General features: G+C 58.7%; 1 protein-coding gene across 2 annotated transcripts in view; it reads right to left on the bottom strand.

The window, feature by feature from the left end:
* Positions 1–23,232, bottom strand: part of necab2 (N-terminal EF-hand calcium binding protein 2) — a 384,124-nt gene that overhangs the window by 176,692 nt on the left and 184,200 nt on the right. For both annotated transcript variants that reach the window (XM_072518659.1, XM_072518658.1), the window contains exon 5: positions 365–462. In XM_072518659.1, the coding sequence (XP_072374760.1) occupies positions 365–462 (98 nt within the window). The remainder of the gene's footprint in view (positions 1–364; positions 463–23,232) is intronic.

Raw genomic sequence — 23,232 nt, 5'->3', positions numbered from 1 at the left:
AGAGTGAGAAAACAAGAGAAAAGCCAGCATCTCCACCCTAAATACCCAGACTGGGATTTGCCAGACCCACCGAGGGAGAGGCGTTGTGCCAGCCAAAAATCCAGTGACTTTTGGCGGAATTGGATGGTCCCTATGGTGGGCGGGACCAGAACACCCCCCCCCCCCCCCTCACCCCACACCCCTGTTTAATTTCTCATTTTTCTGGGGGGGTCTGGTTCAATCAGGAGGAGGTGGTCCAGACTGATGGCCGTGTTCTCAAATGTGTTATAGCAAGACTAGATTATAAATTCAATCACACACTGATCATCTGGCATCTCAGGTATGGGACCATTCTCCTGTAAGAGAACCCCTCTGGGAGTCTCACCTTCTTGGTGTAGTCCATAGCTTTCAGAATCGAAAGGTTCAAGGTCTCCAAGCAGGCAAGAACATCCTCATAATCTCCCATGTGAGAGGCAAAGTAATCTGGAGAGAGGGAAAACAGAACAAGAGTTAGTATTGATCTGATCTTCAGTCCAGTAATGAAAATAGCTCTGACCACCCCCCCACTTTAACCTCCCCGCCACCCCACCACCTCCCCCCCACAGTCCACTCCCCGATCAGACCTTCAGACGGAGAGAGTTCTTGGGCTGGATTCTCCGTTGCGCCGGCAGCACACCCACGCCCGGGAATTTCCCGACGGCGTGGGGCTGCCCACAATGGGAAATCCTGATTGGTCGGCTGGTGAGACAGAGAATCCCGTCGCCGGCAGTGGCGCGCCACACAGAAAAACTAGTGTGGCGGGGTGAAGAATCCAGCCCCTTATATTCTTCACCATTCCTAAAGGAGGCTGACTCCCATTGGGACACACTTCCACCAATGCCAACCCCCATGACACATCATCCATAGGATCACAACTATGGCAGTCTGGGAAATGAGAGATTTGACAATGTGGAATTCTAGGCTGGGAATCTCCGCCTCTTCACGATGGTGGAATTCTCCAGTCGCGCTGCAATGAATGGGAGTTTTGGCAGAGCCCCAAAATCCCCGTACATGTGGGAAGCGATAGCGGGACACACAGGGGGCGGGATTCTCCACTCCCACGCCGAAGTGGCCGCGCCGTCGTGAACGCCGTCGAGGTTCACGACGGCGCGGAACGGCCCCGGTCCCGACCGATTCAGGCCCTGACAATGGGCCAGTATCGGGGCCGCGTCATCTACCGACGCCAGGCCTTGTCGCCCGCGTAAAAGCGGCGCCGCATAGATGACGCGGCCGGCGCAGCATAACGGACGTCATCCGCGCATGCGCGGGTTGGCCAGCGCCAACCCGCGCATGCGTGGTTGCCGTCCTCTCTACGCCCGCCCCGCAAGAAGATGGCGGACGGATCTTGCGGGGCGGCGGAAGGAAGGAGGTCCTCCTTCAGAGAGGACGGCCCAACGATCGGTGGGCACCGATCGCGGGCCACCCCACATTCCAGGTAAAGCCCGGTGCAGGTTCCCCCCTCGCCCCCCCACAGGCCGCCCCCCCCAGCGTTCACGCACCGCCCACGACTGCAGCGACCAGGTGTGGACGGCGCCGGGGGGAACCCGCCGTTTTGGCCTGGCCGCTCGGCCCATCCGGGCCTCAGAATAGCGGGGGTGCCGGAGAATCCCCATTTTGGGTGTCTCCGGCGATTCTCCGGCCTGTGGCCCGCGAAACTCGACCGGGCCGTTCCCGCCGCTTGGGAGAATCGCGGGAGGGTGTCGGACCGGCGTCCCCGGAAATTTTGGCAGCCCAGGCGATTCTCCCAACCGGCGTGGGAGTGGAGAATCGCGCCCAGGGAACGGCGAATCCTGGCTCAGATCTCTGTTTTTCTCTCTCCACAGACGCCACTAGGCCGACTGAAACTTTCCAGAATTTTCTGTCTGTATGCTCACATGGGTAACTGGAGCCAGAAATCTCAATTTAATCTACCTCGATCCAACTCTCGACCATTGCCACTCCATGGGCGAAATTCTCCGTTAAAGGCGCAAAGTCCGCCGATCGGCGCAAAAAACGGCGCAAATCCGACTTGCGTCACGTCGGAAAAATGGGTCGAAAGTCTCTGGCCCGAAATGGGCTAGCAGCGACGTAACGGGATCCGCGCTTGCACACGTGGTTCACGCCGTGCAGCGTCATACGCGCCGCACGGCGTGACGGCTCATAAGGCCGTGGTGCTCCCCCCCACCCGACCAGAACACCCGACCGGAACACCCGACTGGATGGTTGGCCGCCGCTCAGCCCCGAGGTTCGAGTCACGGGATGTGGAGGCGCTCCTGGACGCAGTGGAGCAGAGGAGGGACGCCCTGTATCCCTGGCATGGCCGCAGACTTGCCCCACGCCACAGCCGGTGTCTGTGGAGGGAAGTGGCAGAGGCCGTCACCGCTGCGGCCCTGACACCACGGACAGGCACCCAGTGCCACAAGAAGGTGAACGACCTCGTCAGAGCAGGCAGGGTGAGCCTCCCCCATATCCCCTCTCCCCCATATCCCCCTCCCCATATCCCCCATATACCCCCTCCCCCATATCCCCCCTCCCCATATCCCCCTCCCCCATATCGCCCCCTCCCACATATCCCCCATATTCCCCCATATCCCCCCTCCCCCATATCCGCCCTCCCCATATCCCCATATCCCCCCTCCCCCATGTCCCCCATATCCCCCCTCCCGCATATCCCCCACCCCATATCCCCCCTCCCCCATATCCCCATATCCCCCCTCCCCATATCCCCCTCCCCATATCCCCCCTCCCCCATATCCCCCCTCCCCATATCCCCCCTCCCCCATATCCCCCCTCCCCCATATCCCCCATATCCCCCCTCCCCCATATCCCCCCTCCCCCATATCCCCCCTACCCCATATCCCCCCTCCCCCATATCCCCAAGTGAATCCAGCCCTAACCTTAACCTCTGCAATGCACACGCAACCGATGGCGTGCATTCATATACCTGCCTAACAGAGTTGCCTTTTACCCCTGCCACCACCGCCGGACAGGTCCCCACTCGGTGCCTGGAATGTTGTATAAAAGTTCAGGGCCACCGTAACCTTGACGGACACGGGGAGAGGGTGTCCCCCGCCAGTGCCACGCGGTGACAGGTGTGCCAGCAGGTGGCAGATGTGTGCCACGGTTTCCCACCTCATCCGGAGTCTCCTCCTGCATTCCCGGTCCGTGAGGCCCTGGTATGACTGCCGGGGCCGGTACACACGGGGCGCCCTCGGGTGCCTCCGTTGCCGTGGGGCCGCGACGTCCTCCTCCCCCTCCTCATCCTGTCGGTCAGGTGTCCCTACAGCCTGGGTGGCTGCCGCCTGTCCCTCTGCGGCAGCCTGCGCCGCCTCTCTGGCACGCTCCTCCTCCTCCTCACCCCACCAACCTCCTCCCCGGCACGGACCCCCCAACCTCCTCCCCGGCACGGACCCCTCATCCCCCTCCCCGGCACGGACCCCCCCCCAACCTCCTCCCCGGCATGGACCCCCCCCATCCTCCTCCCCGGCACGGACCCCCCATCCCCCTCCCCGGTACGGACCCCCCAACCTCCTCCCCGGCACGGACCCCCCATCCTCCTCCCCGGCACGGACCCCCCATCCTCCTCCCCGGCACGGACCCCCCAACCTTCTCCCCGGCACGGACCCCCCATCCCCCTCCCCGGCACGGACCCCCCCAACCTCCTCCCCGGCACGGACCCCCCATCCTCCTCCCCGGCACGGACCCCCCATCCCCCTCCCCGGCACGGACCCCCCCAACCTCCTCCCCGGCACGGACCCCCCAACCTCCTCCCCGGCACGGACCCCCCATCCCCCTCCCCGGCACGGACCCCCCCCCAACCTCATCCCCGGCACGGACCCCCCATCCTCCTCCCTGGCACGGACCCCCCATCCCCCTCCCCGGCACGGACCCCCCATCCCCCTCCCCGGCACGGACCTCCCAACCTCCTCCCCGGCACGGACCCCCCAACCTCCTCCCCGGCACGGACCCCCCCTCCCGGCACTCCCCCGGAGCCCAGCCCACTCTAACCACCCCCCCCGCCGCACACACATCCCGAGACACTCCTCTCCCCACACATTCAGACTGCGGCCACGCCATCGCCTGCCCAGAGCCAACCCCCCAGGCCGTCACTCACCTCCACGCTGGTCGGCGTGAACCTGGAGCACAGGGTCACACCGATGAAAAGGAGGTTTAATTTACGTTGACGTGAACGGTCATCACGTCGACGGGACTTCGGCCCATCCGGAAGGGAGAATATCGGCAGGCCGAAAATCGGCTGCCTTGCGCAGACCCGTGCCATTCTCCGACGGCAGCGGCGCCATTAACGCCCCGCCGACTTTTCTCCCTTCGGAGACTTCGGCAACCGGCGGGGGCGGGATTCACGGCGGCCAACGGCCATTCTCCGACCCTCTGGGGGGTCGGAGAATGACACCCCATGACAGGAATCAGCCAGAACACAGATTTAGGCTGGGAATTTTAATTCCAGACCCCATCCACCATGCACGAGCCAGATTTTGAAAGGCCAGTTCAGTTACTGGCAGGGAGTGGGCTCAGTTAATTTTGGTGGGTGGGCTCTGATAAGGAAGTGGGGGGGTAAGGGGGACTCAGCGACGAAGGGGGGCCTCAGCGGGTAAGGGGGGCCTCAGCGAGTAACGGGGACCTCAGAGAGTAAGGGGGGTCTCAGTGAGTAAGGTGGGGCCTCAGCGAGTAAGGGGGGTAGGGGCGGGCTTCAGCGAGTAACGGGGACCTCAGTGAGTAAGGGGGGGCCTCAGCAAGTAAGGTGGGGTGGGGGTGGGCCGCAGCAAGTAAGGGGGGGCCTCAGCGAGTAAGGGGGGGCCTCAGCGAGTAAGAGGGGCCTCAGCGAGTAAGGAGGTGTCAGTGAGAAAGGGAGGGATCAGGGAGTAAGCGAGGGATCGGGGAGTAAGGGGGCTCATTAAGGGGGGACAGTGAATAAGGGTGGTCAGTGAATAAGGGAGGTCAGTGAGTAAGGGGGCTCAGTGAGTAAGGAGGATCAGTGAATAAGAGATGTCAGTGAGTAAGGGACGGGTCAGGGAGTAAGGGGGGCTCAGTGAGTATGGAGGGATCAGTGAGTAAGGGGAGCTCAGTGAGTAAGGGGGCTCAGTGAGTAAGGGGGCTCAGTGAGTAAGGGGGCTCAGTGAGTAAGGGGGCTCAGCAAGTAAGGAGGTCTGTGAGTAAGAGGGGGCTCAGTGAGTAAGGGGGATCAGTGAGTAAGTGGGGGGCTCAGTGAGTAAGGTGGGGGCTCAGTGAGTAAAGGGGGCTCAGTGAGTAAGGGGGGCTCAGTGAGTAAGGGGGGCTCAGTGAGTAAGGTGGGGGCTCAGTGAGTAAGGGGGCTCAGTGAGTAAGGGGGCTCAGTGAGTAAAGGGGGCTCAGTGAGTAAGGGAGGCTGTGAGTAAGGGGGGCTCAGTGGGTAAGGGGGGGCTCAGTGAGTAAGGGGGCTCAGTGAGTGAAGGGGGCTGAGTTAGTAAAGGGAGCTCAGTCAGTAAGGGGGGCTCAGTGAGTAAGGGGGTTCAGTGAGTAAGGGGGGCTCAGTGAGTAAGGTGGGGGCTCAGTGAGTAAGGGGGCTCAGTAAGTAAGGGAGGCTCAGTGAGTAAGGGGGCCTCAGTGGGTAAGGGGGGGCTCAGTGAGTAAAGGGGGCTCAGTGAGTAAGGGAGGCTCAGTGAGTAAGGGGGCCTCAGTGGGTAAGGGGGGGCTCAGTGAGTAAAGGGGGCTGTGTTAGTAAAGGGAGCTCAGTCAGTAAGGGGGGCTCAGTGAGTAAGGGGGGGGTCAGTGAGTAAGTGGGGGGCTCAGTGAGTAAGGGGGGGCTCAGTGAGTAAGGGGGGGCTCAGTGAGTAAGGGGGGGCTCAGTGAGTAAGGGGGGGCTCTGTGAGTAAGGGGGCTCAGTGAGTAAGGGGGGCCTCAGTGAGTAACGGGGACCTCAGTGAGTAAGGGGGGCTCAGTGAGTAAGGGGGGCCTCAGCGAGTAACGGGGACCTCAGTGAGAAAGGGGGCTCAGTGAGTAATGGGCATCAGTGAATAAGAGATGTCAGTCAGTCAGGGGGATCAGTGAGAAAGGGGACTCAGTGAGTAAGGGGGGCTCAGTGAGTAAGGGAGAGTAGGAGGGGCGCAGCGAGTAAGGGGGGCCTCAGCGAGAAAGGGGGGCCTCAGTGAGGAAGGGGGCCCCAGCGTGTAAGGGGGTGCCTCAGCGAGTAAGAGGGGCCTCAGCGAGTAAGGGGGGGCCTCAGTGAATAACAGGAGCCTCAGTGAGTAAGGGGGTGGGGGTCTCAGCGAGTAAGCGGGGGTGGGGGAGGGCCTCAGCGAGTAAGGGGGGCCTCAATGAGTAAGGAGGTGTCAGTGAGAAAGGGAGGGATCAGGGAGTAAGGGAGGGATCGGGGAGTAAGGGGGCTCATTAAGGGGGGACAGTGAATAAGGGTGGTCAGTGAATAAGGGAGGTCAGTGAGTAAGGGGGCTCAGTGAGTAAGGGGGCTCTGTGAGTAAGGGGGCTCAGTGAGTAAGGGGGATCAGTGAATAAGAGATGTCAGTGAGTAAGGGGAGGTCAGGGAGTAAGAATTCAGTCAAGGAGTAAGGGAGGGGTCAGGGAGTAAGGGGGGCTCAGTGAGTATGGAGGGATCAGTAAGGGGAGCTCAGTGAGTAAGGGGGCTCAGTGAGTAAGGGGGCTCAGTGAGTAAGGGGGCTCAGTGAGTAAGGGGGCTCAGCAAGTAAGGAGGTCTGTGAGTAAGAGGGGGCTCAGTGAGTAAGGGGGGTCAGTGAGTAAGTGGGGGGCTCAGTGAGTAAGGTGGGGGCTCAGTGAGTAAAGGGGGCTCAGTGAGTAAGGGGGGCTCAGTGAGTAAGGGGGGCTCAGTGAGTAAGGTGGGGGCTCAGTGAGTAAGGGGGCTCAGTGAGTAAGGGGGCTCAGTGAGTAAGGGGGCTCAGTGAGTAAGGGGGCTCAGTGAGTTAGGGAGGCTCAGTGAGTAAGGGGGGCTCAGTGGGTAAGGGGGGGCTCAGTGAGTAAGGGGGCTCAGTGAGTAAAGGGGGCTGAGTTAGTAAAGGGAGCTCAGTCAGTAAGGGGGGCTCAGTGAGTAAGGGGGTTCAGTGAGTAAGGGGGGCTCAGTGAGTAAGGTGGAGGCTCAGTGAGTAATGGGGCTCAGTGAGTAAGGGGGCTCAGTGAGTAAAGGGGGCTCAGTGAGTAAGGGAGGCTCAGTGAGTAAGGGGGCCTCAGTGGGTAAGGCGGGGCTCAGTGAGTAAAGGGGGCTGTGTTAGTAAAGGGAGCTCAGTCAGTAAGGGGGGCTCAGTGAGTAAGGGGGGGGGGTCAGTGAGTAAGTGGGGGGCTCAGTGAGTAAGGTGGGGGCTCAGTGAGTAAAGGGGGCTCAGTGAGTAAGGGGGGCTCAGTGAGTAAGGGGGGCTCAGTGAGTAAGGTGGGGGCTCAGTGAGTAAGGGGGCTCTGTGAGTAAGGGGGCTCAGTGAGTAAGGGGGATCAGTGAATAAGAGATGTCAGTGAGTAAGGGGAGGTCAGGGAGTAAGAATTCAGTCAAGGAGTAAGGGAGGGGTCAGGGAGTAAGGGGGGCTCAGTGAGTAAGGTGGGGGCTCAGTGAGTAAGGGGGCTCAGTGAGTAAAGGGGGCTCAGTGAGTTAGGGAGGCTCAGTGAGTAAGGGGGGCTCAGTGGGTAAGGGGGGGCTCAGTGAGTAAGGGGGCTCAGTGAGTAAAGGGGGCTGAGTCAGTAAGGGGGGCTCAGTGAGTAAGGGGGTTCAGTGAGTAAGGGGGGCTCAGTGAGTAAGGTGGGGGCTCAGTGAGTAAGGGGGCTCAGTAAGTAAGGGAGGCTCAGTGAGTAAGGGGGCCTCAGTGGGTAAGGGGGGGCTCAGTGAGTAAAGGGGGCTCAGTGAGTAAGGGAGGCTCAGTGAGTAAGGGGGCCTCAGTGGGTAAGGGGGGGCTCAGTGAGTAAAGGGGGCTGTGTTAGTAAAGGGAGCTCAGTCAGTAAGGGGGGCTCAGTGAGTAAGGGGGGGGTCAGTGAGTAAGTGGGGGGCTCAGTGAGTAAGGGGGGGCTCAGTGAGTAAGGGGGGGCTCAGTGAGTAAGGGGGGGCTCAGTGAGTAAGGGGGGGCTCTGTGAGTAAGGGGGCTCAGTGAGTAAGGGGGGCCTCAGTGAGTAACGGGGACCTCAGTGAGTAAGGGGGGCTCAGTGAGTAAGGGGGGCCTCAGCGAGTAACGGGGACCTCAGTGAGAAAGGGGGCTCAGTGAGTAATGGGCATCAGTGAATAAGAGATGTCAGTCAGTCAGGGGGATCAGTGAGAAAGGGGACTCAGTGAGTAAGGGGGGCTCAGTGAGTAAGGGAGAGTAGGAGGGGCGCAGCGAGTAAGGGGGGCCTCAGCGAGAAAGGGGGGCCTCAGTGAGGAAGGGGGCCCCAGCGTGTAAGGGGGTGCCTCAGCGAGTAAGAGGGGCCTCAGCGAGTAAGGGGGGGCCTCAGTGAATAACAGGAGCCTCAGTGAGTAAGGGGGTGGGGGTCTCAGCGAGTAAGCGGGGGTGGGGGAGGGCCTCAGCGAGTAAGGGGGGCCTCAATGAGTAAGGAGGTGTCAGTGAGAAAGGGAGGGATCAGGGAGTAAGGGAGGGATCGGGGAGTAAGGGGGCTCATTAAGGGGGGACAGTGAATAAGGGTGGTCAGTGAATAAGGGAGGTCAGTGAGTAAGGGGGCTCAGTGAGTAAGGGGGCTCTGTGAGTAAGGGGGCTCAGTGAGTAAGGGGGATCAGTGAATAAGAGATGTCAGTGAGTAAGGGGAGGTCAGGGAGTAAGAATTCAGTCAAGGAGTAAGGGAGGGGTCAGGGAGTAAGGGGGGCTCAGTGAGTATGGAGGGATCAGTAAGGGGAGCTCAGTGAGTAAGGGGGCTCAGTGAGTAAGGGGGCTCAGTGAGTAAGGGGGCTCAGTGAGTAAGGGGGCTCAGCAAGTAAGGAGGTCTGTGAGTAAGAGGGGGCTCAGTGAGTAAGGGGGGTCAGTGAGTAAGTGGGGGGCTCAGTGAGTAAGGTGGGGGCTCAGTGAGTAAAGGGGGCTCAGTGAGTAAGGGGGGCTCAGTGAGTAAGGGGGGCTCAGTGAGTAAGGTGGGGGCTCAGTGAGTAAGGGGGCTCAGTGAGTAAGGGGGCTCAGTGAGTAAGGGGGCTCAGTGAGTAAGGGGGCTCAGTGAGTTAGGGAGGCTCAGTGAGTAAGGGGGGCTCAGTGGGTAAGGGGGGGCTCAGTGAGTAAGGGGGCTCAGTGAGTAAAGGGGGCTGAGTTAGTAAAGGGAGCTCAGTCAGTAAGGGGGGCTCAGTGAGTAAGGGGGTTCAGTGAGTAAGGGGGGCTCAGTGAGTAAGGTGGAGGCTCAGTGAGTAATGGGGCTCAGTGAGTAAGGGGGCTCAGTGAGTAAAGGGGGCTCAGTGAGTAAGGGAGGCTCAGTGAGTAAGGGGGCCTCAGTGGGTAAGGCGGGGCTCAGTGAGTAAAGGGGGCTGTGTTAGTAAAGGGAGCTCAGTCAGTAAGGGGGGCTCAGTGAGTAAGGGGGGGGGGGTCAGTGAGTAAGTGGGGGGCTCAGTGAGTAAGGTGGGGGCTCAGTGAGTAAAGGGGGCTCAGTGAGTAAGGGGGGCTCAGTGAGTAAGGGGGGCTCAGTGAGTAAGGTGGGGGCTCAGTGAGTAAGGGGGCTCTGTGAGTAAGGGGGCTCAGTGAGTAAGGGGGATCAGTGAATAAGAGATGTCAGTGAGTAAGGGGAGGTCAGGGAGTAAGAATTCAGTCAAGGAGTAAGGGAGGGGTCAGGGAGTAAGGGGGGCTCAGTGAGTAAGGTGGGGGCTCAGTGAGTAAGGGGGCTCAGTGAGTAAAGGGGGCTCAGTGAGTTAGGGAGGCTCAGTGAGTAAGGGGGGCTCAGTGGGTAAGGGGGGGCTCAGTGAGTAAGGGGGCTCAGTGAGTAAAGGGGGCTGAGTTAGTAAAGGGAGCTCAGTCAGTAAGGGGGTTCAGTGAGTAAGGGGGGCTCAGTGAGTTAGGTGGGGGCTCAGTGAGTAAGGGGGCTCAGTGAGTAAGGGGGCTCAGTGAGTAAAGGGGGCTCAGTGAGTAAGGGAGGCTCAGTGAGTAAGGGGGCCTCAGTGGGTAAGGCGGGGCTCAGTGAGTAAAGGGGGCTGTGTTAGTAAAGGGAGCTCAGTCAGTAAGGGGGGCTCAGTGAGTAAGGGGGGGGTCAGTGAGTAAGTGGGGGGCTCAGTGAGTAAGGGGGGGCTCTGTGAGTAAGGGGGCTCAGTGAGTAAGGCGGGCCTCAGTGAGTAACGGGGACCTCAGTGAGTAAGGGGGGCTCAGTGAGTAAGGGGGGCCTCAGCGAGTAACGGGGACCTCAGTGAGAAAGGGGGCTCAGTGAGTAATGGGCATCAGTGAATAAGAGATGTCAGTCAGTCAGGGGGATCAGTGAGAAAGGGGGGTCAGTGAGTAAGGGGGGGTCAGGGAGTAAGGGGGCTCAATGAGTAAGGGGGCTCAGTGAGTAAGGGGAGTCAGGGAGTACGGAGGGTTAATGAGTAAGGGGGGTCAGTCAGTAAGGGAGGCCAGTGAGTAAGCGGGGTCAGAGGGGTCAGTGAGTAAGGAGGGTTAGTGAGTGAGGGGGGGGGGGTCAGGGGGGGGGGGGGTCAGGGAGCACGGGGGGGTCAGAGAGTAAGGGTGTCAGTGAGTAAGGAGATGGTCAGGGAGTAAGGGATCAGTCAAGGTGGAAGGGAGGAGTCAGGCAGTAAGGGGGGCTCAGTGAGTAAGGGGGGCTCAGTGAGTAAGGCAGGTTCAGTTAGTAAGGGGGCTCAGTGAGTAAGGGGGGTCAGTGAGTAAGGGGGTTCAGTGAGTAAGGGGTTCAGTGAGTCTGGGGGTTCAGTGAGTAAAGGGGGCTCAGTGAGTAAGGGGGTTCAGAGAGTAAGGGGGTTCAGTGAGTAAGGGGGTTCAGTGAGTAAAGGGGGCTCAGTGAGTAAAGGGGGCTCAGTGAGTAGGGTGGGATCAGTGAGTAAGGGGGTTCAGAGAGTAAGGGGGTTCAGTGAGTAAGGGGGGCCTCAGCGAGTAACGGGGACCTCAGTGAGAAAGGGGGCTCAGTGAGTAATGGGCATCAGTGAATAAGAGATGTCAGTCAGTCAGGGGGATCAGTGAGAAAGGGGGGTCAGTGAGTAAGGGGGGGTCAGGGAGTAAGGGGGATCAATGAGTAAGGGGGCTCAGTGAGTAAGGGGAGTCAGGGAGTACGGAGGGTTAATGAGTAAGGGGGGTCAGTCAGTAAGGGAGGCCAGTGAGTAAGCGGGGTCAGAGGGGTCAGTGAGTAAGGAGGGTTAGTGAGTGAGGGGGGGGGTCAGGGGGGGGGGGTCAGGGAGCACGGGGGGGTCAGAGAGTAAGGGTGTCAGTGAGTAAGGAGATGGTCAGGGAGTAAGGGATCAGTCAAGGTGGAAGGGAGGAGTCAGGCAGTAAGGGGGGCCCAGTGAGTAAGGGGGGCTCAGTGAGTAAGGCAGGTTCAGTTAGTAAGGGGGCTCAGTGAGTAAGGGGGGTCAGTGAGTAAGGGGGTTCAGTGAGTAAGGGGTTCAGTGAGTCTGGGGGTTCAGTGAGTAAAGGGGGCTCAGTGAGTAAGGGGGTTCAGAGAGTAAGGGGGTTCAGTGAGTAAGGGGGTTCAGTGAGTAAAGGGGGCTCAGTGAGTAAAGGGGGCTCAGTGAGTAGGGTGGGATCAGTGAGTAAGGGGGTTCAGAGAGTAAGGGGGTTCAGTGAGTAAGTGGGGTCAGTGAGTAAAGGGGGCTCAGTGAGTAAGGGGGTTCAGAGAGTAAGGGGGTTCAGGGAGTAAGGGGGGTCAGTGAGTTAGGGGGTTCAGAGAGTAAGAGGGTTCAGTGAGTAAGGGGGTTCAGTGAGTTAGGGGGTTCAGTGAGTAAGGGGCTCGTGAGTAAGGGGGTTCAGTGAGTAAGGGGTGTCTGTGAGTTAGGGGGTTCAGTGAGTAAGGGGTTCAGTGAGTAAGGGGGCTCAGTGAGTAAGGGGGCCTCAGTGAGCAAGAGTGTCTCAGTGAGTAAGGGGGGACTCAGTAAGTAAGGGGAGCTCAGTGAGTCAGGGGCTCAGTCAGTACGGAGGGCTCAGTGAGTAAGGGGTGGCTCAGTGAGTAAGGGGGGCTCAGTAAGTAAGGTGGGCTCAGTGTGTAACGGGGGCTCAGTGAGAAATGGGGCTCAGTGAGTAAGGGGGCTCAGTGAGTATGGGGGCTCAGTGAGTAAAGGGGGCTCAGTTAGTAAGGGGGGCTCAGTGAGTAAGGGGGGGCTCAGTGAGTAAGAGGGCTCAGTGAGTAAAGGGGGTTCAGTTAGTAAGGGGGGCTCAGTGAGTAAAGGGGGCTCAATGAGTAAGGGGGCTCAGTGAGTAAGGGAGGTCAGTGAGTAAAGGGGGCTCAGTGAGTAAGGGGGCTCAGTGAGTAAGGGGGCTCAGTGAGTAAGGGGGGTCAGTGGGTAAGAAGGGTCAGAGAGTAAGGGTTGCTCAGTGAGTAAGGGGTGCTCAGTGAGTAAAGGGGGTCAGTGAGTAATGGGGGTCAGTGAGTAAGGGGGATCAGTGAGTAAGGGGGGCTCAGTGAGTAAGGGAGTGTAGGAGGGGCGCAGCGAGTACGGGGGGCCTCAGCGAGAAAGGGGGGCCTCAGTGAGGAAGGGGGCCCCAGCGAGTAAGGGGGGGCCTCAGCGAGTAAGGGTGGCCTCAGCGAGTAAGGGGGGCCTCAGCGAGTAAGGGGGGCCTCAGCGAGTAAGGGGGGGCCTCAGCGGGAAACGGGTACCTCAGTGAGTAAGGGGGGGTCTCAGCGAGTAAGGGGTGCAACAGCGAGTGAGGGGGGGTGGGGGGCCGCAGCGAGTAACCAGGGACTCAGCGAGTAAGTGGGGGGGCCTCAGCGATTAAGGGGTCTCATTAAGGGGGGTCAGTGAGTAAGGGGAGGTCAGGGAGTAAGAATTCAGTCAAGGAGTAAGGGAGGGGTCAGGGAGTGAGGGGGGCTCAGTGAGTATGGAGGGATCAGTGAGTAAGGGGAGCTCAGTGAGTAAGGGGGCTCAGTGAGTAAGGGGGCTCAGTGAGTAAGGGGGCTCAGTGAGTAAGGGGGCTCAGCAAGTAAGGAGGTCTGTGAGTAAGAGGGGGCTCAGTGAGTAAGGGGGGTCAGTGAGTAAGTGGGGGGCTCAGTGAGTAAGGTGGGGGCTCAGTGAGTAAAGGGGGCTCAGTGAGTAAGGTGGGGGCTCAGTGAGTAAGGGGGCTCAGTGAGTAAGGGGGCTCAGTGAGTAAAGGGGGCTCAGTGAGTAAGGGAGGCTCAGTGAGTAAGGGGGGCTCAGTGAGTAAGGGGGGCTCAGTGGGTAAGGGGGGGCTCAGTGAGTAAGGGGGCTCAGTGAGTAAAGGGGGCTGAGTTAGTAAAGGGAGCTCAGTCAGTAAGGGGGGCTCAGTGAGTAAGGGGGTTCAGTGTGTAAGGGGGGCTCAGTGAGTAAGGTGGGGGCTCAGTGAGTAAGGGGGCTCAGTGAGTAAGGGGGCTCAGTGAGTAAAGGGGGCTCAGTGAGTAAGGGAGGTTCAGTGAGTAAGGGGGCCTCAGTGGGTAAGGGTGGGCTCATTGAGTAAAGGGGGCTGTGTTAGTAAAGGGAGCTCAGTCAGTAAGGGGGGCTCAGTGAGTAAGGGGGGGGTCAGTGAGTAAGTGGGGGGCTCAGTGAGTAAGGGGGGGTTCAGTGAGTAAGGGGGGGGCTCAGTGAGTAAGGGGGGGTCAGGGAGTAAGGGGGATCAATGAGTAAGGGGGCTCAGTGAGTAAGGGGAGTCAGGGAGTACAGAGGGTTAATGAGTAAGGGGGGTCAGTCAGTAAGGGAGGCCAGTGAGTAAGCGGGGTCAGAGGGGTCAGTGAGTAAGGAGGGTTAGTGAGTAAGGGGGGGAGGGTCGGGGGGGGGGGGGTCAGGGAGCACGGGGGGTCAGAGAGTAAGGGTGTCAGTGAGTAAGGAGATGGTCAGGGAGTAAGGGATCAGTCAAGGAGGAAGGGAGGAGTCAGGCAGTAAGGGGGGCTCAGTGAGTAAGGGGGGCTCAGTGAGTAAGGCAGGTTCAGTTAGTAAGGGGGCTCAGTGAGTAAGGGGGTCAGTGAGTAAGGGGGTTCAATGAGTAAGGGGTTCAGTGAGTCAGGGGGTTCAGTGAGTAAAGGGGGCTCAGTAAGTAAGGGGGTTCAGAGAGTAAGGGGGTTCAGTGAGTAAGGGGGTTCAGTGAGTAAAGGGGGGGTCAGTGAGTAAGGGGGTTCAGAGAGTAAGGGGGTTCAGAGAGTAAGGGGGTTCAGTGAGTAAGTGGGGTCAGTGAGTAAAGGGGGCTCAGTGAGTAAGGGGGTTCAGAGAGTAAGGGGGTTCAGGGAGTAAGGGGGGTCAGTGAGTTAGGGGGTTCAGAGAGTAAGAGGGTTCAGTGAGTAAGGGGGGTCAGTGAGTTATGGGGTTCAGTGAGTAAGGGGCTCACTGAGTAAGGGGGCTCAGTGAGTAAGGGGGGTCAGTGAGTAAGGGGGTTCAGTGAGTAAGGGGTTCAGTGAGTCAGGGGGTTCAGTGAGTAAAGGGGGCTCAGTGAGTAAGGGGGTTCAGAGAGTAAGGGGGTTCAGTGAGTAAGGGGGTTCAGTGAGTAAAGGGGGATCAGTGAGTAAGGGGGTTCAGAGAGTAAGGGGGTTCAGAGAGTAAGGGGGTTCAGTGAGTAAGTGTTGTCAGTGAGTAAAGGGGGCTCAGTGAGTAAGGGGGTTCAGAGAGTAAGGGGGTTCAGGGAGTAAGGGGGGGTCAGTGAGTTAGGGGGTTCAGAGAGTAAGAGGGTTCAGTGAGTAAGGGGGGTCAGTGAGTTAGGGGGTTCAGTGAGTAAGGGGCTCACTGAGTAAGGGGGTTCAGTGAGTAAGGGGTGTCTGTGAGTTAGGGGGTTCAGTTAGTAAGGGGTTCAGTGAGTAAGGGGGCTCAGTGAGTAAGGGGGACTCAGTGAGCAAGGGAGTCTCAGTGAGTAAGGGGGGACTCAGTAAGTAAGGGGAGCTCAGTGAGTAAGGGGCTCAGTCAATATGGAGGGCTCAGTGAGTAAGGGGTGGCTCAGTGAGTAAGGGGGGCTCAGTGAGTAAGGTGGGCTCAGTGAGTAACGGGGGCTCAGTGAGAAATGGGGCTCAGTGAGTAAGGGGGCTCAGTGAGTAAGGGGGCTCAGTGAGTAAAGGGGGCTCAGTTAGTAAGGGGGGCTCAGTGAGTAAGGGGGGGCTCAGTGAGTAAGGGGGCTCAGTGAGTAAAGGGGGCTCAGTTAGTAAGGGGGGCTCAGTGAGTAAAGGGGGCTCAATGAGTAAGGGGGCTCAGTGAGTAAGGGAGGTCAGTGAGTAAGGGGGCTCAGTGAGTAAGGGGGCTCAGTGAGTAAGGGGGGTCAGTGGGTAAGAAGGGTCAGAGAGTAAGGGTTGCTCAGTGAGTAAGGGGAGCTCAGTGAGTAAAGGGGGTCAGTGAGTAATGGGGGTCAGTGAGTAAGGGGGATCAGTGAGTAAGGGGGGCCCAGTGAGTAAGGGAGAGTAGGAGGGGTGCAGCGAGTAAGGGGGGCCTCAGCGAGAAAGGGGGGCCTCAGTGAGGAAGGGGGTCCCAGCGAGTAAGGGGGGGCCTCAGCGAGTAAGGGTGGCCTCAGCGAGTAAGGGGGGCCTCAGCGAGTAAGGGGGGCCTCAGCGGGAAACGGGTACATCAGTGAGTAAGGGGGGTCTCAGCGAGTAAGGGGTGCAACAGCGAGTAAGGGGGGGTGGGGGCCGCAGCGAGTAACCAGGGACTCAGCGAGTAAGTGGGGGGGCCTCAGCGATTAAGGGGTCTCATTAAGGGGGGTCAGTGAGTAAGGGGAGGTCAGGGAGTAAGAATTCAGTCAAGGAGTAAGGGAGGGGTCAGGGAGTAAGGGGGGCTCAGTGAGTATGGAGGGATCAGTGAGTAAGGGGAGCTCAGTGAGTAAGGGGGCTCAGTGAGTAAGGGGGCTCAGTGAGTAAGAGGGCTCAGTGAGTAAGGGGGGGCTCAGCAAGTAAGGAGGTCTGTGAGTAAGTGGGGGGCTCAGTGAGTAAGGTGGGGGCTCAGTGAGTAAAGGGGGCTCAGTGAGTAAGGGGGGCTCAGTGAGTAAGGGGGCTCAGTGAGTAAGGTGGGGGCTCAGTGAGTAAGGGGGCTCAGTGAGTAAGGGGGCTCAGTGAGTAAAGGGGGCTCAGTGAGTAAGGGAGGCTCAGTGAGTAAGGGGGGCTCAGTGGGTAAGGGGGGGCTCAGTGAGTAAGGGGGCTCAGTGAGTAAAGGGGGCTGAGTTAGTAAAGGGAGCTCAGTCAGTAAGGGGGGCTCAGTGAGTAAGGGGGTTCAGTGAGTAAGGGGGGCTCAGTGAGTAAGGGGGCTCAGTGAGTAAGGGGGCTCAGTGAGTAAAGGGGGCTCAGTGAGTAAGGGAGGCTCAGTGAGTAAGGGGGCCTCAGTGGGTAAGGGGGGGCTCAGTGAGTAAAGGGGGCTGTGTTAGGAAAGGGAGCTCAGTCAGTAAGGGGGGCTCAGTGAGTAAGGGGGGGGTCAGTGAGTAAGTGGGGGGCTCAGTGAGTAAGGGGGGGCTCAGTGAGTAATGGGGGGCGCTCAGTGAGTAAGGGGGGGCTCTGTGAGTAAGGGGGCTCAGTGAGTAAGGGGGGCCTCAGTGAGTAAGGGGCCTCAGTGAGTAAAGGGGGCTCAGTGAGTAAGGGGGGCCTCAGCGAGTAACGGGGACCTCAGTGAGTAAGGGGGGCTCAGTGTGTAAGGAGGGCCTCAGCGAGTAACGGGGACCTCAGTGAGAAAGGGGGCTCAGTGAGTAAGGGGGCTCAGTGAGTAAGGGGCCTCAGTGAGTAAAGGGGGCTCAGTGAGTAAGGGGGGCCTCAGCGATTAACGGGGACCTCAGTGAGTAAGGGGGGCTCAGTGAGTAAGGAGGGCCTCAGCGAGTAACGGGGACCTCAGTGAGTAAGGGGGCTCAGTGAGTAAGGGGCATCAGTGAATAAGAGATGTCAGTCAGTCAGGGGGATCAGTGAGAAAGGGGGGGTCAGTGAGTAAGGGGGGGTCAGGGAGTAAGGGGGATCAATGAGTAAGGGGGCTCAGTGAGTAAGGGGAGTCAGGGAGTACGGAGGGTTAGTGAGTAAGGGGGTCAGTCAGAAAGGGAGGCCAGTGAGTAAGCGGGGTCAGAGGGGTCAGTGAGTAAGGAGGGTTAGTGAGTAAGGGGGGGGGGGGTCAGGGAGCACGGGGGGTCAGAGAGTAAGGGTGTCAGTGAGTAAGGAGATGGTCAGGGAGTAAGGGATCAGTCAAGGAGAAAGGGAGGAGTCAGGCAGTAAGGGGGGCTCAGTGAGTAAGGGGGGCTCAGTGAGTAAGGCAGGTTCTGTTAGTAAGGGGGCTCAGTGAGTAAGGGGGGTCAGTGAGTAAGGGGGTTCAGTGAGTATGGGGTTCAGTGAGTCAGGGGGTTCAGTGAGTAAAGGGGGCTCAGTGAGTAAGGGGGTTCAGAGAGTAAGGGGGTTCAGTGAGTAAGGGGGTTCAGTGAGTCAGGGGGTTCAGTGAGTAACGGGGGCTCAGTGAGGAAGGGGGGATCAGTGAGTGAGGGCATTCAGAGAGTAAGGGGGTTCAGTGAGTAAGGGGGGTCAGTGAGTAAAGTTGGCTCAGTGAGTAAGGGGGTTCAGAGAGTAAGGGGGTTCAGGGAGTAAGGGGGGTCAGTGAGTTAGGGGGTTCAGAGAGTAAGAGGGTTCAGTGAGTAAGGGGGGTCAGTGAGTTAGGGGGTTCAGTGAGTAAGGGGTTCAGTGAGTAAGGGGGTTCAGTGAGTAAGGGGTGTCTGTGAGTTAGGGGGTTCAGTGAGTAAGGGGTTCAGTGAGTAAGGGGGCTCAGTGAGTAAGGGGGACTCAGTGAGCAAGGGAGTCTCAGTGAGTAAGGGGGGACTCAGTAAGTAAGGGGAGCTCAGTGAGTAAGGGGCTCAGTCAGTATGGAGGGCTCAGTGAGTAAGGGGTGGCTCAGTGAGTAAGGGGGGCTCAGTGAGTAAGGGGGGCTCAGTGAGTAAGGGGGGCTCAGTGAGAAATGGGGCTCAGTGAGTAAGGGGGCTCAGTGAGTAAGGGGGCTCAGTGAGTAAAGGGGGCTCAGTTAGTAAGGGGGGCTCAGTGAGTAAGGGGGGGCTCAGTGAGTAAGGGGGCTCAGTGAGTAAAGGGGGCTCAGTTAGTAAGGGGGGCTCAGTGAGTAAAGGGGGCTTAATGAGTAAGGGGGCTCAGTGAGTAAGGGAGGTCAGTGAGTAAAGGGGGCTCAGTGAGTAAGGGGGCTCAGTGAGTAAGGGGGCTCAGTGAGTAAGGGGGGTCAGTGGGTAAGAAGGGTCAGAGAGTAAGGGTTGCTCAGTGAGTAAGGGGTGCTCAGTGAGCAAAGGGGGTCAGTGAGTAATGGGGGTCAGTGAGTAAGGGGGATCAGTGAGTAAGGGGGGCTCAGTGAATAAGGGAGAGTAGGAGGGGCGCAGCGAGTAAGGGGGGCCTCAGCGAGAAAGGGGGGCCTCAGTGAGGAAGGGGGCCCCAGCAAGTAAGGGGGGGCCTCAGCGAGTAAGGGTGGCCTCAGCGAGTAAGCGGGGCCTCAGCGAGTAAGGGGGGGCCTCAGCGGGAAACGGGTACCTCAGTGAGTAAGGGGGGGGTCTCAGCGAGTAAGGGGTGCAACAGCGAGTAAGGGGGGGTGGGGGGCCGCAGCGAGTAACCAGGGACTCAGCGAGTAAGTGGGGGGGGGCCTCAGCGATTAAGGGGTCTCATTAAGGGGGGTCAGTGAGTAAGGGGGGGCAGTGAATAAGGTAGATCAGTGAAGAAGGGGGGTCACTGAGTAAGAGGGCTCGGTGGGGGGGTCAGTGAGTAAGTAGGGTCAGTGAGTAAGGGGGCTCAGTGAGAAAGGGGGCTCAGTGAGTAAGGGGCATCAATGAGTAAGGGGAGTCAGTGAGTAAGGGGGGTCAGTGAGTAAGGGGGGTCAGTGAGTAAGGGGGACTCAGTGAGTAAGGGGGGTCAGTGAGTAAGGGGGGTCAGTGAGTAAGGGGGGTCAGTGAGTAAGGGGGAGTCAGTGAGTAAGGGGGCTCAGTGAGAAAGGGGGGTCAGTGAGTAAGGGGGCTCAGTGAGTAAGGGGCATCAATGAGTAAGGGGAGTCAGTGAGTAAGGGGGGTCAGTGAGTAAGGGGGCTCAGTGAGTAAGGGGCATCAATGGGTAAGGGGAGTCAGTGAGTAAGGGGAGTCAGTGAATAAGGGGGATCAGTGAGTAAGGGGAGTCAGTGAGTAAAGGGGGTCAGTGAGTAAGGGGGGTCAGTGAGTAAGGGGAGTCAGTAAGTAAGGGGGGTCAGTGAGTAAGTGGGCTCAGTGAGAAAGGGGGGTCAGTGAGTAAGGGGGAGTCAGTGAGTAAGGGGAGTCAGTGAGTAAGGGGTGTCAGTGAGTAAGGGGGACTCAGGGAGTAAGGGGAGTCAGTGAGTAAGGGGCATCAGTGAGAAAGGGGAGTCAGTGAGTAAGGGGGGTCAGTAAGTAAGTGGGCTCAGTGAGAAAGGGGGCTCAGTGAGAAAGTGGGCTCAGTGAGAAAGGGGCAGCAGTGAGAAAGGGGAGTCAGTGAGTAAGGGGGTCAGTGAGTAAGGGGGCTCAGTGAGAAAGGGGGCTCAGTGAGAAAGGGGGCTCAGTGAGAAAGTGGGCTCAGTGAGTCAGGGGCATCAGTGAATAAGAGATGTCAGTCAGTCAGGGGGATCAGTGTGGAAGGGGATCATTAAGTAAGGGGGGGTTATCTGAGTAAGGGGGGTCAGTGAATAAGAGATGTCAGTCAGTCAGGGGGATCAGTGAGAAAGGGGGGTCAGTGAGTAAGGGGGGTCAGGGAGTAAGGGTTCATGCAAGGAGTAAAGGGGGGCTCAGTGAGTAAGGGGGGCTCAGTGAAGAAGGGGGCTCAGTGAGTAAGGGGGTTCAGTGAGTAAGGGGGTTCAGTGAGTAAGGGGGGTCAGTGAGGTAGGGGGCTCAGTGAGTAAGGGGGGCTCAGTGAAGAAGAGGGGCTCAGTGTGTATGGGGGTTCAGTTAGTAAGGGGGTTCTGTGAGTAAGGGGGGTCAGTGAATTAGGGGGCTCAGCGAGTAAGGGGGGGGCTCAGTGAGTAAGGGGGCTCAGTGAGTAAAGGGGGCTCAGTTAGTAAAGGGGGCTCAGTCAGCAAGGGGGACTCAGTCAATCAGGGGGGCTCAGTGACTATGGGGGTTCCGTGAGTAAGGTGGGCTCAGTGAGTAAGGGGGGTTCAGTGAGAAATGGGGCTCAGTGAGTAAGGGGGGCTCAGTGAGTAAGGGGGGCTCAGTGAGTAAAGGGGTCTCAGTTAGTAAGGGGGGCTCAGTGAGTAAGGGGGCTCAGTGAGTAAGGGGGCTCAGTTAGTAAAGGGGGTCAGTGAGTAATGGGGGTCAGTGAGTAAGGGGGATCAGTGAGTAAGGGGGGCTCAGTGAGTAAGGGAGAGTAGGAGGGGCGCAGCGAGTAAGGGGGGCCTCAGCGAGAAAGGGGGGCCTCAGCGAGGAAGGGGGCCCCAGCGAGTAAGGGGGGCCTCAGCGAGTAAGGGGGGCCTCAGCGAGTAAGGGGGGCCTCAGCGAGTGAGGGGGGGCCTCAGCGGGAAACGGGTACATCAGTGAGTATGGGGGGGGGTCTCAGCGAGTAAGGGGTGCATCAGCGAGGAAGGGGTGGTGGGGGTCCGCAGCGAGTAACCGGGGCCTCAGAGAGTAAGATGGTGGGCCTCAGCGAGTAAGGGGCGGCCTCAGCGAGTAACCGGGGACTCAGCGAGTAAGTGGGGGGCCTCAGCGATTAAGGGGGCTCATTAAGGGGGGTCAGTGAATAAGGGGGGGCAGTGAATAAGGTAGATCAGTGAAGAAGGGGGGTCAGTGAGTAAGGGGGGTCGGTGAGTAAGGGGGGTCAGTGAGTAAGGGAGGTCAGTGAGTAAGAGGGCTCAGTGGGGGGTCAGTGAGTAAGTAGGGTTAGTGAGTAAGGGGGCTCAGTGAGAAAGGGGGCTCAGTGACTAAGGGGCATCAATGAGTAAGGGGAGTCAGTGAGTAAGTGGGGTCAGTGAGTAAGGGGGGTCAGTGAGTAAGGGGGACTCAGTGAGTAAGGGGCATCAGTGAGAAAGGGGAGTCAGTGAGTGAGGGGCATCAGTAAGAAAGGGGAGTCAGTGAGTAAGGGGGGGTCAGTGAGTAAGGGGCATCAGTGAATAAGAGATGTCAGTCAGTCAGGGGGATCAGTGAGTAAGGGGGTTCAGTGAGTAAGGGGGGTCAGTGAGTTAGGGGGCTCAGTGAGTAAGGGGGGGCTCAGTGAAGAAGGGGGGCTCAGTGAGTAAGGGGGTTCAGTGAGAAAGGGGGTTCAGTGAGTAAGGGGGGTCAGTGAGTTAGGGGGCTCAGTGAGAAAGGGGGGGGCTCAGTGAGTAAGGGGGCCTCAGTGAGAAATGGGGCTCAGTGAGTAAGGGGGGGCTCAGTGAGTAAGGGGGCTCGGTGAGTAAGGGGTGCTCAGTGAGCAAGGGGGCTCAGTGAGTAAGAGGGTTCAGTGAGAAAGGGGGGCTCGATCTGTAAGGGGGGCTCAGTGAGTAAGGGGGCTCAGTGAGTATGGGGCTCAGTTAGTAAAGGGGGCTCAGTCAGTAAGGGGGGCTCAGTCAATCAGGGGGGCTCAGTGAGTATGGGGGCTCCGTGAGTAAGTTGGGCTCAGTGAGTAAGGGGGGCTCAGTGAGTAAGGGGGGCTCAGTGAGTAAGAGGGGTCAGTGAGTAAGAGGGGTCAGTGAGTAAGGGGGCTCAGTGAGTAAGAGGGGTTCTATGAGTAAGGGATAGTGGGAGGGGTGCAGCGAATAAGGTGGGCCTCAGCGAAAAAGGGGGCTCAGTGAGAAAGGGGCATCAGTGAGATGTCAGTCAGTCAGGGGGATCAGTGAGGAAGGGGATCATTAAGTAAGGGGGGGTTACATGAGTAAGGGGGGTCAGTGAATAAGATGTCAGTCAGTCAGGGGGATCAGTGAGAAAGGGTGGTCAGTGAGTAAGGGGGGTCAGGGAACAAGGGTACATGCAAGGAGTAAAGGGGGGCTCAGTGAGTAAGGGGGGCTCAGTGAAGAAGGGGGGCTCAGTGAGTAAGGGGGTTCAGTGAGAAAGAGGGCTCAGTGAGTAAGGGGGGTCAGTGAGTTAGGGGGCTCAGTGAGTTAGGGGTATCAGTGAGTAAGGGGGTCTCAGTGAGTAAGCGGGGGGGGGGCTGAGTGAGGAAGGGGGGCTCAGTAAGTAAGGGGGGCTCAGTGAGTAAGGGGCTCAGTCAGTATGGAGGGCTCAATGAGTAAGGGGAGCTCAGTGAGTAAGGGGGGCTCAGTGAGTAAGGGGGCTCAGTGAGTAAGGGGGCTCAGTGAGAAAGGGGGCTCAGTGAGTCAGGGGCATCAGTGAATAAGAGTTGTCAGTCAGTCAGGCGGATCAGTGAGGAAAGGGGGTCAGTGAGTAACGGGGGGTCAAGGAGTAAGGGGGGCTCAGTGAATAAGGGGGGCTCAGTGAGTAAGGGGGCTCAGTGAGTAAGGAGAGTCAGGGAGTACGGAGGGTTAGTGAGTAAGGGGGGTCAGTGAGTAAGGGAGGTCAGTGAATAAGTGGGGTCAGGGGGGTCAGTGAGTATGGGAGGGTCAGGGAGTAAGGAAGTTCAGAGAGTGAGGGGGTTCAGAGAGTAAGGGTGTTAGCGAGTAAGGAGATGGTCAGGGAGTAAGGTATCAGTCAAGGAGGAAGGGAGGAGTCAGGCAATAAGGGGGCCTCAGTGAGTAAGGGGCGGCTCAATGAGTGAGAGGTCTCAGTGAGTAAGGGGGCTCAGTGAGTAAGGGGGGCTCAGTGAGTAAAGGGGGGCTCAGTGAGTAAGGGGGTTCAGTGAGTAAGGGGGGGCTCAGTGAGTAAGGGGGCTCAGTGAGTAAGGGGGTTCAGTGAGTAAGGGGGTTCAGTGAGTAAGGGAGGTCAGTGAGTAAGGGGGTCAGGGGGGGTCAGTGAATAAGGGGGGCTCAGTGAGTAAGGGGCATCAGTGAGTAAGGGCAGTCAGTGAGTAAGGGGGATCAGTGAGTAAGGGGGCTCAGTGAGTAAGGGGGCTCTGTGAGTAAGGGCGCTCAGTGAGAAAGGGGCATCAGTGAGAAAGGGGCATCAGTGAGAAAGGGGAGTCAGTGAGTAAGGGGGGGCTATATGAGTAAGGGGGGGTCAGTGAATAAGAGGTGTCAGTCAGTCAGTGGGATCAGTGAGAAAGGGGGTCAGTGAGTAAGGGGGGCTCAGTGAATAAGGGGGCTCAGTGAGTAAGGGGGGTCAGTGAGTAAGGGGGTTCAGTGAGTCAGGGGGTTCAGTCAGTAAGGGGGGTCAGTGAGTAAGGGGG

This window comes from Scyliorhinus torazame, chromosome 10 (genome assembly GCF_047496885.1).
Source record: "Scyliorhinus torazame isolate Kashiwa2021f chromosome 10, sScyTor2.1, whole genome shotgun sequence".
NCBI lineage: Eukaryota > Metazoa > Chordata > Chondrichthyes > Carcharhiniformes > Scyliorhinidae > Scyliorhinus > Scyliorhinus torazame.
Note: the sequence above shows the minus strand (reverse complement) of the source record. Positions and strands in the feature narration are given on the sequence as shown.